Below are 12,975 nucleotides of genomic sequence, written 5' to 3' on the forward strand. Positions count from 1 at the left end.
TTGCTCCAAGACAAAGGGCCTATCTCGCAATTGCCAGTGGCGTGTGCCACTTGCAGCATGTCTCCACCTAAACGTGTGAGTAGGCAGCAGCTGTGTCAAACGTCACCATTCGAGGACTCAGGTCGTCACCAAGCGAGGCCACACCAGCAGAATACGCAACAGAAGAATCGCCAACACCCACAGAAGTCGTCTACACGGCTTCAGACGGCGCAGTACCAGCAGGGGCAGCAACAGCTCCATCAGCAGAGCCAATCCAGTCAAAGTGGATCACAGCAACAAGCCATGCAGCACCAGCAGCTACATCCGACTGATGTGGAGCAGCCTAGGGCACAATAAAATGCCCAAAGCAGCCAAGAATGGGTAAAGGTGGGCCCTTCGAGGTCCTCCCGCAAGCCTAAAGCGAAAATCAGTGGGAAACTCCAGAAATCCCGCCCGGAGGCGCTACTAATTCAGGCGAACGAAGGCTTGAGTTATAGCCAAGTTTTAGAGCGCGTGACGAGGCGCACTGACGGGCAGCTGGATCACGTCCGTGAGCACGTAATGCGAGTTCGACGCACCGCTAAAGATGGGCTTCTTCTGGAACTCCGGAAATGCACAGCGGACACAACCCAGTCCCTTAAGGAGGCGATCAGTCAAGTCCTTGGCAAGGAGGCAGGTGTGAAAGCTTTAACCCGCCATAAGGCTGTAGCCATTCACGGCATGGACGAGCAAGCGACGCCCCAGGAATTAGTGGCTAAGCTGGCTGACCAAGCCAAAGTCGAGGCGACGTCGCTTAGAGTAAGAAGCTTCCGGTCTAGTTTCCGGAATACGATGTCAGCCGTGGTCTGTGCTCCCGAGGCAGTGGCATTAAAACTCCTAGAGGTGGGCAGAGTTCGAATTGGATGGGATAGCTGCCGAATAAAGGAACTAGAAGCGCAACCTGCGCGCTGTTTTCGTTGCCTATGTGTTGGCCACATCGCCGCAAACTGCCCAAGCGACACAGATAGGTCAAATTGCTGCTTCAGGTGTGGCAATCCTGGTCACAAGTCTGCAGACTGCTCGGCCGCCGTCAAGTGCTTTTTATGTGCCGAGATGGGCTTGAGCCCCTTAAACCACATAGCGGGTAGCCGCGCGTGCCCATCCAGTGGTGCCCAGAGGATGCAGAAAGACGCCAAATGACTCAGCCCCATTTGAAGTTCTTGCAGTTGAACCTGAATCACTGCATAGCGGCTCAGGACCTGCTTCAGCAGACTGTGCGTGAGTTGTCTCCGGATATAGCTCTACTGAGTGAGCCCTACAGAGTAGGAGAAAGTGGTCGCTGGGCCAAGGCAGCGTGCGGCAAAGCAGCAATTTGGTGCTGCGGTAGTAACGTGCTAGTCATGCAGGACGTCCTATCTGCGGACGGCTTTGTCAGAGCGCGTATCGGCAGAAACTGGGTGTAAAGCTGCTACCTTGCACCCAGCCTGTCACTGGAGCGTTTCGGAAGCATTCTAGACAGCATCTCGAACGACGCAAGAGGACGCCAAGGCCTCATCATCGGTGGGGATTTCAACGCGTGGGCCACCGAGTGGGGCAGCACCCGTACTGACGCCCGTGGCCGTATTCTTCTTGAAGGTTTTGCCAACTTAAGCATATCTCGGCTTAACGTCGGCACACAACACACTTTTCGAAGGGCCGGCACAGGATCGGTGGTGGATCTTTCCTACGCCAGCGACAGTATTGCTGCTTCGGCAACACACTTTTCGAAGGGCCGGCACAGGATCGGTGGTGGATCTTTCCTACGCCAGCGACAGTATTGCTGCTTGGGCTGTTTGGAGCGTAGGCGTGGCATACTCTGCCAGCGACCATGAAATTATGACATTCTCCGTAGGCAGAAACAGGCAACCGACAGCGCGAACGTTACCGCTTCGGTAATCCTTCAAGGTGGACGCTTTCAACCCGCTTTTGTTCGCTGAAAGCCTGGAAGGACTCACGGAGTGCCCCAACACTAACGCAGAAGAGGCTGCAAACCTGATCATGTCGAGACTCGATGAAGCGTGTGTTGCCAGCATGGCCCAGCGAGGGTCATTCTCGCGCCACCACACCCCAGTCTGCTGGTGGAACGAGGCAATCGCTGATGCCAGAAGGGCTTGTCTTCGAGCGAGACGGCTATATCAGCGGGCTAGACATTCGCTCAACTTCGAGGCTCTCGGTCTGGAGTACAGAAGGCGGAGGAAAGCCCTTAAGGTGGCGATCAGGGATAGCAAGCGAGAATGCTTCCTCGAGCTATGTGATTCGGCAGAACAAGACCCTTGGGGCAAAGCCTACCAGACGGTGGTCAAACGAGTACACGGGAACAGGCAGTCATCCCCATCAGACACAACCACTGTACGCTCCATCGTCAGCAGCCTATTTCCCGAAGCCCCGGAGTTATCGCATGTGTCTCCCTTGGGGACACACCTTCAAGTGGAAGAATGCTCGCTTGCTGAGGTCATCGAGACGGTGAGGCGTCAAAAGCCAAATAAAGCCCCGGGTCCCGACTCTATCCCCAACATCGCACTTAAACTGGCAGTAACGATACACCCTCATGTATTCACGGAGTTGTACTCAAAATGCATAAGAGAAGGAGTCTTTCCCACCAGGTGGAAGTTACAAAACCTTGTGTTGTTGCTCAAGCCCGGAAAACCACGAGACGAGGCATCCTCGTATAGGCCCATTTGCCTGTTGGATACAGCTGGCAAGGTGCTGGAGTCGATGCTTTGCTCGAGACTGGAGTCGGCGATATTAGCAGGCGGGGGCTTATCCGAGCACCAGTTCGGATTCAGAAAGGCCAGATCCACAATCGACGCAATAAACCGTGTGGTTCACTTGGCAGCTGAGGCAATCGACGGCTCTAGATGGAAAGGCGGCAGTAAAGAATACTGTATCGTGGTGACGCTCGACGTGAAGAACGCGTTTAACTCAGCAAGGTGGGATCGCATACTGGACGCGCTGGCAACATTCAATATCCCAAGCTACTTGATGAACTGCGTGCGGAGCTACTTTCGCGACAGGAGAATCCGATACTTAACGGATGATGGCCTGGAAGAAAGAGGGGTATCGGCTGGTGTTCCACAAGGATCCGTCCTGGGCCCCTTGTTATGGAACACCATGTACGACGGAGTCCTGCGCCTTGAGTTCGAGCAGCACACACACATTGTCGGGTTTGCTGACGACGTCGCTCTGGTGGTTTCGGCCAAGGACCTTCACGTCGCCGAAGAGCGTTGTAGCGTGGCGATAGCCAAAGTTGGCCACTGGCTATCGGCCGCAGGGCTTAAATTGGCAGCGCAAAAGACCGAGGCGGTGCTCATTAGCAGCCGGAAGCGCGTCGAAACCGCAAAAATCAGAGTAGGTGACTCCCTCGTGGTCTCCAAGCGTGCCATTAAATACCTAGGTGTCATGCTTGACACTAGATTGTCCTTCAAGGAGCACTTAGAATACTGCAGTAACAAGGCAGCTGCGTCGGCCCGGTCCCTAGCCCGTATATTGCTGAATACGCGTGGCCCGAAGCAAGGACGGCGCCTGCTACTATCGAGCGTAGTAAAATCCACTGCCCTGTATGCAGTTCCTTCGTGGATTAAAGGTGTGGAGGTTAGGAGCTACAGGAGGAGCCTCGAGTCAACTCATCGTCTAAGTGCTATTAGGGTGTGTAGCGCTTTCCGCACCATATCCGATGACGCAGCCTTGGTGATCGCTGGAATGATGCCCATCGATGAATGTGCGGCAATTGCGTCGGCCACGTTTGTAGCATCAAGGCAATCAAGTGGCAGCAACATAACCCAACCAAGAGGACAGGCGCGACTCATGGCATGGCAGCACTCCATGCGCAGATGGCAAGAGAGGTGGGACTCCTCACCCAAGGGACGGTGGACCCATGCACTAATCCCGGACATCACACAATGGGTGTCGAGGAAGCATGGTGAGGTTGACTACTACCTTACTCAGCTCATGAGCGGCCACGGGTGCTTCAGGAGTTACCTGAAGAGGTTCCACCACGATGTCTCTGACGAGTGCACATGGTGCGGCGCTGGCATCATAGAAGATGCGAGTCATGTGCTGCAACACTGCTCATGATTTGACGAGGAAAGACAGCGGTTGGAGAGGGTCACGCAGCCGGTGACGCAGTGTAACCTCGCCGGGATGATGGTCGCAAACTCTAACGTGTGGCAGGCGGCCGCCGCCTTCGCCGCACACGAGTTATGCCATTAGCAACACTTCCTATAACAGCCGACCCAAGAGGTCTACACTCCACATTAATGTAAACATAAACAATACCATTCCATTGAACATAGAGTGTCACAAGATAAGTGACAGTTTCCTTAAACATAGAGTGTCACAAGATAAGTGACAGTTTCCCTAAACATAGAGTGTCACAAGAAAAGTGACCAGAAGAAAACATTATAAACACTTAGATGTAAGCCAAACCAGAATATGATTTTATTCAATAAAGCAGTCTTGATTTAACACTCAACCAGAACAGACTCAATCTTAATTGGCGCAGTCGGTACTCGAGTTCACAGCTAAAATATTGTGGAAACTTTGAACGCAATCAAAGATAACGAAACAATATAATACTGTGGAAAACAAAACATTTAGTGACAAAATAAAATATATATATTGTGGAAACTTTGGAGAAAATCTAAGCCAACGAAACAATATAATATTATAAAAACATTTTGTGACAAATAACGAAACAATATAATATTGTAAAAACACTTTGTGCAAACAAACAGAATTATTGTGGAAACTTAAAAAAAAAAAAAAAAAAAAGTTAACGAAACAATAAAACATACACCATTAAAATGGCACAAATTAACGAAATACAACAATGCATTCAAATGCTAACATCAATAATAATATCCAATCAAGAGATGCATTCTAATCCAACAACAAGGGAGAGAAACAGCATCGAGAAGGAAACAAGGTACTTGCCGGTGTTCACTGGACAGGAGGGAACGTTACATGGCTTCATTTCGGCAGTCAACCAAATCATGGAGGAGTATGATGATAACGACCAGGTCTTCACTGTTATATTCAACACCAAAATTCAAGGTCAGGCAAGAACTATGCTTAATATTAACCCCCCTACATCTTGGGCTGATTGCAAAACTCGTCTTCGACATCATTATCGCCCAAGAACGGATCAAATGGGTCTAACCAGAAAAATTAATAACTTAAGGGTAACTACCGTTCGAGATCTTGATTTTAAAGTAAGAGCAATTGTTGAGGAAATTACTGATTTTTCGGTCTTTGAAAACAATAGCAGATTAGTTGACATATTAAGTGGTCTCTTAATTCAAAGAGTAAAAGAATTATCTTGTGGTCCAATGGCCATTGCCTTAATGAATAAAACAACATTAACAGATATAAGAATTGAACTTGCAAATTATATTGGTCTGAATTATGGAAATTTAAATAAAAAACTATTATTAACCAAAAATGACAATGACCATAGTACATATAACAAACAGACAACCAATAAAAATACAAACCAAAATACTGAACAGAGTCAAAATGTAAAACAGTCTCAAAATCCCAATAGACAACAGAGTCAAAATATTAGACAGTATCAAAATCCGAATAGACAACAGAGTCAGAACGTAAGACAAAATCAAAATTATCAGCAACCACAAAATTATCAGCAACCACCAGCAGAAGCAATGAGTGTAGATAATATAAATGAGGAAGTAGTAAACAGCACAGATAATCAAGAGTTTTTTACCAACTAGCCTCGGATGAAAAAAAAATTTTTATAAAAGGAACAATAGAGGAAGATACTTATATTATTTTGGTAGATACAGGATCAACCATAAGCATTTTAAACACAACTAATGTACATAATTCCAAATACAAAATAATTGAAAAATATTCAAAAACCATACATACGATAAAGGGAAAAATAGAAAGTGACAGTTACTTAGTGAAAACAAAAGTGCCAAGGGAGTTTAAATATATAAATTATGCAAGAACAAAATGGGTGGCTATGCCCCTGGAAAAATCATATGATTTTCTATTGGGCATGGACTTCATTCAAAGGAATTTTGCAAATATTGATTTTCAAAACAAAATTATTAAACTTAACAATGGGGTCGAAATTCCATTCCTTTCCAAACAATCAGAAGATGTTTGCGTAATGGAAGTAAGTGAAATTGATGATCTTAAGTTAAAAGAACTCAATACTGAGGAAGAACAAATAATAAGAAATCTTTCAAAAAAGTACGAAAAGTTATGTTTCAAAGAAGGGGATCACTTAACCAATACTAACACTATAGTTCATAGCATAAAAACTACTACAGACCAACCTATTAATTCAAAACTCTATCGGGTCTCCCCAAAATATGAAGAAGAAATAAAGAAACAAATAATTTACATGGAAAACAATGGAATTATAAGAAAAAGCAAAAGCAAATATAGTTCTCCAATATGTGTCATACCTAAAAAAAGAGATAGCTCTGCAATTCAAAAGTATCGTATTTGTGTAGACTATAGGCGTTTAAACCAAGTAACCGTTCCAGATAAGTACCCAATACCTATCATGGACGCTGTATTAGACAAACTCGGTAAAGCTCAATATTTTACTACATTAGATTTAGCAAAAGGCTATCACCAAATTTTAATGGCAGAAGAAGATATAGAGAAAACAGCATTCATTTCACCAATGGGTTTATATGAATATGTTAGAATGCCTTTTGGGTTAAAAAATGCCCCAGCCACATTTCAACGTTTAATGAATGAAATACTGAGGGATTATATAAACAAAAGTTGTGTTGTATACATGGACGATATTTTGATATTTTCAACAACACTTGAGGAACATAAGATTGCTTTAGAGAACATTTTCAAAGTACTTAGAAATCATAACTTAAAAATTCAACCAGACAAATGTTCCTTCATGAAACAATATACTGAATATTTAGGACACATTCTCACAAAGGAAGGGATTAAACCCAATCCACATAAAATAGAAGCAATAAAAGCAATGCAGCTACCTAAAACAGAAAAGCAATTGAAAGGATTTCTTGGTATGACAGGATTTTACAGAAAATTTATTAAGGACTATTCCAAAATAGCTTACCCAATGATCAGATATTTACAAAAAGGCACACAAATTAATACAAATGACCCACAGTTTATAGATGCCTTTGAAAACCTTAAAACACTTATAAGCTCACATCCAATCTTAAAATATCCAGAGTTTGATAAACCATTTACCATTACAACAGATGCCAGTGACTTCGCAATAGGTGCAGTATTGTCTCAACAAGAGCAACCAGTTGCATTCCTTTCAAGAACTTTAAATAAACATGAAAAAAATTACAGTACAATTGATAAAGAATTTTTATCCATTATACATGCAGTAAACTATTTTAGACACTATTTGATAGGTAATAAATTCCAAATTAGAACAGATCATGCTCCGATAAAATATCTAAACTCAAAATACAAAGGGAAAGAAATGACAGCAAGACACCAAAGATGGATTTTAAAATTACAAGAATTCGATTATGACATAATATATTTGAAAGGAAAAGACAATAAAGTGGCAGATTTTTTAAGTAGACAGGAAACAGCTGAACTAATAAACAAGGATAAAACAAATGAGTCAAACTTTGAACTATCAGATACACAGCATTCAGCAGAGGAAGGAGGATTTACAAATTTCTATATAAAAGACGATATTGTAAACAAATATAAAACTCAGATAATAGTAACTTATACAACAACGGACAATATTAATATTCAGCATGGTAGAAAAATAATAGAAGTAAGCCCAGCAGAAACAGAAATTGAAATCGAAATCAAAATGCAAAATAATATAAATAAAGGAACAGTAGGAATTTTTTCAGAAGTTCCAGACTCAGAATATTATAAGATACAATGTATCTTAATGAACATTTTTTCACACTGTAATAATATAAAATTTTTTTAAATGTACTAAGAGAGCTCAGGAAATTTCAAGCGAGGAAGAGTTACACAAACAAATAGCTATTTACCACACCAAAGATTCATTACATAGCGGAATAAATGAAGCTTTTAATTCGTTAAAGAACAAAATATATTTTCCAAAGCTAAGAGACCATATTCAGTTGATAATTTCAAATTGTAAAAAATGTAAGGAAATTAAATATGACAGAAAACCAATCAAACCTAAGTTTCAATTCACAGAAACACCGGATGTTAAAAATCAAATTATACATTTAGACATATTTCATATAAAACATAAATCGTTTGTTACAATCATAGACAAGTTCACAAAATTCGCAGTCGCTTATAATATAACAGATAGAAACTGGAAAACTAAAATGGAAATTATGATTGAACACTTTGCCAAATTCAATAAGCCACATAAAATAATAATGGATAATGAATTTCGATCAGAACAGATAAAACAATACTTAAACCAAGAACAAATAGAAATCCATTATACAAAGCCAAATTCACATACAGGAAATGCAGACATAGAAAGACTACATTCTACTCTCATTGAAATAATAGCAGGAATAGATGATGATTTATCAATTTCATCCAAAATGCAATTAGCAATAACAGCTTATAATAACCGTTATCACTCTACAATAAAATGTACACCAAATTATGCAAAAAACATAGAAGATGAGGAAAAACTAAAAAACACTATTATCAAGCACAAAGAAAAAATTTTAAGCAAACAAAATAATACAAGAGAAGATTATGAGGAGGAAAGACAGGAAGGACCAATTAAAAACTATAAACGAGTTAGGCATAAGGATGAACCTTATTTTAGAATTACAACATTAAATAATATTCATCCATGTAATATAAAAAAGACCGTCAAAGCAGGAAAAAATTAATTTCCAACAAAATACAGATTGACATCCTTGAAACAAAAAAAAATTTTTTTTTCTCTTATCCTCAGATTTTCATAATTTTTTACGTTATAATGTGTGTTCAAGGCAGATTACAAATTGAACCAATTCAATCAAATGCAGGATATGCACCTATACAAACTTATTCCACGGAAATAGTTAATGAAACAGTAATTATACTACACATTATTAATATCGACCCTTTAAATATTATAATAAATCAAATGGAGACAAACATTAAACATTTTAACATCACAGGAAAAAAGGAGCTATTAGCCGAAATAAATTTAATTAGAGCTAAAATAAAATCCATAACCCCAAACAACAGAATTAAAAGAGGAATTTTAAATATTGTAGGAACAACATACAAATGGCTTTTTGGAATTATGAACGATGAAGATAGAACAGATATTTTAGATCACCTTAACAATATTGACCAAAACAACCATAATATTATACAAGACATGAACCAACAAATTGTTATAAATACACATTTTAATAAAACAATACACAACTTAGCAGAAACAATTAAACAAGACAGAACAATAATCAAGGACATACTTACAAGCATGGACAATCAAAATCAAGAAATAGAAATGAAAATACTTCATAATGACCAAATGGGGAAATTAAAAAATATAGAATTCAAAATAAATTATATTCAGGAAAACATAGCATCAGCAAAAAAATAATATAATCGTACCAGAAATTTTATCAGAAGAGGAAATAAATAAATTTGACATTGATTTTTATAAATTAAAGCTAATCCGTATGGGCATTTTAAAATATAAGAATAATTGCATCATAATCGCAATTAAAATCCCAAAATCATTTATAACCATAGATGTCAAGTTAATTATTCCTATACCAAATATAGATTATATACAAATAGACCAAGAAAATCAGTTAATTGTAGAAATAAATAATAAAACATTTACATATGAACCCAACAAAATTTTAAAAGAATTAAAATTAAGTAAAAGTTGTACCATTAATAATAATTGCAAATTTATATTCAACAATATAACGAGTATCGAAGAAATTGACGATGATACAATTATAATCAAAAATGCCAAGAATACAAAAATATATCAAAATTGCGATAAAAGAAATATTATACTTAAGGGAAGTAACTTAATTCAATTCGGTAACTGTAAAATTCAAATTCTAAATGAAATATTTTTTAACGAAAAAACAGAATTTCACGAAAAATTTTTTTATCCAACAGAACTATTGAATCAAACCTATAAAAACACAATTAACTTTGATCATGTAACAATAGATAATTTTGACAATTTAAAAGAAATCACAGAACTGAAATACGAAAAGAAAATGACAAATGGCATATTTTTAACACTTTTTATTATTATTATTATATGTTTATCCATTTATATACATATATACTGTAAAAAGAAAAATATAAACATTAATGTAAACAGAATTCAGGAGAATTCATACTCTCAGAGGGGAGGAGTTATGCCATTAGCAACACTTCCTATAACAGCCGACCCAAGAGGTCTACACTCCACATTAATGTAAACATAAACAATACCATTCCATTAAACATAGAGTGTCACAAGATAAGTGACAGTTTCCTTAAACATAGAGTGTCACAAGATAAGTGACAGTTTCCCCTAAACATAGAGTGTCACAAGAAAAGTGACCAGAAGAAAACATTATAAACACTTAGATGTAAGCCAAACCAGAATATGATTTTATTCAATAAAGCAGTCTTGATTTAACACTCAACCAGAACAGACTCAATCTTAATTCACGTGATGAAGAAACTTAGGCAGTTGGAGAGGGAAAGGTCGGCGAATTAAAGAAGCTCACGGTCTGCGAAGCAATACCGACAAGTCGTCCCGCAGTAACCGTAATCCTTTTTTCATTATGCCCTTCGAACCTTCGTTAACGATAATCGAGTTGGGATTCGAACCAGGGATATTCCGATCGCCAAGCGAGCACTCTATCGGCACAGCCACCGTGACACATACGAATCTGATGCCAATACTTCTTGATATTCTTTTCACAGAGGCATTACCTATTCGAGTTGTCGCTTTTTTGTCGAAAATTAAAAATTTTGGTTGGGGGAGCTATTGAAATGCGATGTTGTACAACTTCACGTCACACACACACACTACGAAGCCTGAGCATGTACCGACGAGTGTTCGCATACATATGCAAAACGAGAGCACAGCGACACAGACATGCGCTCATCGTTCTGCGATCTGTGGCAGACTGAATTATTTTCGATGTGTAGCGACACTGCGGCCGCTCTCTGGCGTTCTACGCTGTTCGGCTTTTGCCGAAGTTCTCTGGGGTTCCACGCTCAGGCTAGCGTTTGTAATCAAAAAATCTTGAGTTTGACGCATCTATGTATTCTATGGTTAGTGCTATCAAGCTATGAGCATTCTCAGGCCATCTCCCTCTCACTCTAATTACACTTACACATAGCTCCGAATCAACCGTTTTTTTGTCGTTCCTTCATTCACACTGAGTTGCAAGTACAGTCGCGTATTGTGTTTCGTGTTATTGTATTTTTTTCTATTGTGCCTAAGAACAAAAAAAAGTTTTCAAAGTGCGTGTGTGTGTGGGAAAAAAAAACCGTGTGAGTGTGTATGAGCGTCGCTGACTCTCGTGTATGTGTGCGCTCACGATACGAATTGTAGAGATGAGCCTGAAAATGTTAGTGTGTGACGCTTACGTCACATATTTCCTCCAAGGCAACAAGTTTCGGATTCGTTTGTGACGTACATATGTGTGAAGAGGCGATTTAGACATTGGACACATTCGTATGGGTATACGTATGGAAGGGTATGCATGGGTATATCGTATGATTACCTTTTTTTTGATGAGTACAGTGAAATGAGAGCAACAAATTAAAAAAATATATATATATAGATAACACGCATAAAGTCATGACGTGCTAGGTAAGACAATCGGCAGAGTCTCTGGCAGGGTTTCGACAGAATCATCAGCAGAGTGATCAACAGAGTTTTCGACAGAATTAATAATATCATCAACAGCATAGTTCGGAAAGAATTATTAATGAAGTCAGCTACTGAGTTACCGACAGAGCTAGCGATAGAGTCATCAAAGTTACCAGAAGCAGATAGAGCGAGTCAAGGTGTCTCTCTCAGAGTCATTAGTGAGACTATAACCTACCGCACTTCGAGTTGAACGGGACCTGGGTATGGGTAACCTAGAAATCCACCACTCTCACCCAAAGCAGCATGGTGAAAGAGACAGAAGAGTAAAGCACAAGGGTCCATTTAAGTCTAAGCATATGCACTGGAAAGGGCAGTCAGTGTTTGGAACTCAGCAAGATAACATCGAGAAAAAAAAAAGTGCATCAATCCGGAAGGATAACAACTAGACAAGGATCATCAACAAGGACTACTCATCAATACAAGGATTTACAACGGAAGGATCAACAAGGACATTCACCGCTAAGGTGTACTAAGCTTCAAGGATACCTCAGTACCCAAGGAGAATAATGCAAAGGACATCAGTAATTTGGCAGCAAGGACCATTACTTTTCCAAGGATATTCTAAACATTAATCGGAGTAAACTCTTGTTTTTTGGGCAACATCGAGGGAGTTTTAATCACTTCTCCAATAACTATATTCTACATCCAAGGGTTTTCCCAATTCAAATAAACAAACGGGACCTTATTCTATCACCAGGCAAGATCTTTCTTACATATTCGAACCATTGCAAAGATTTTTTTTTTTTAAATATTTAAACCGAAAACCACTTCGAAAGTTTCCAATCGCGGGGATAACTCTCATTTACGCGTCACCGTTACTTACTTTTCTTTGAACAAACATATATATTTTTATATTTTCTGACCCCTCCCCTGCATAATTTATTAAAAAAAAAAGAATAACAGTTAAATATATATATACGCATTGGTCAACTTGCAGTCGGTTTACCGTAGCCATCTTTACATAGTATCGCGTAGCCTACTGGGCGAACATCCATATCTATAGGCTGCTTATCGCTTATATTACGACCCCGAGTCCTTACTAATATACTAGCAATGGGCGTTCATTGGATAAACCATCGTCGCAAGGCCGAACTGGAAGTCCTTTGTGCGAATTCGGATTAGACACCGGTGGAATAATAGAG

General features: G+C 39.8%; 1 protein-coding gene across 1 annotated transcript; it reads left to right on the top strand.

The window, feature by feature from the left end:
• The first annotated feature begins 540 nt into the window (after positions 1-540).
• LOC137572207 (uncharacterized) lies at positions 541-1,158 on the top strand. Its single transcript, XM_068283960.1, has one exon. The coding sequence runs from the start codon at positions 541-543 to the stop codon at positions 1,156-1,158; it is 618 nt and encodes a 205-aa protein (XP_068140061.1).
• The last annotated feature ends 11,817 nt before the right edge of the window (positions 1,159-12,975 follow it).

Source organism: Drosophila tropicalis, unplaced genomic scaffold (assembly GCF_018151085.1).
Source record: "Drosophila tropicalis isolate 14030-0801.00 unplaced genomic scaffold, ASM1815108v1 contig_273, whole genome shotgun sequence".
NCBI lineage: Eukaryota > Metazoa > Arthropoda > Insecta > Diptera > Drosophilidae > Drosophila > Drosophila tropicalis.

What these genes read in the sequence shown, in the direction of transcription:
- LOC137572207 (XM_068283960.1), top strand. Translation starts at nt 541, where the DNA reads ATGCGAGTTCGACGCACCGCTAAAGATGGGCTTCTTCTGGAACTCCGG.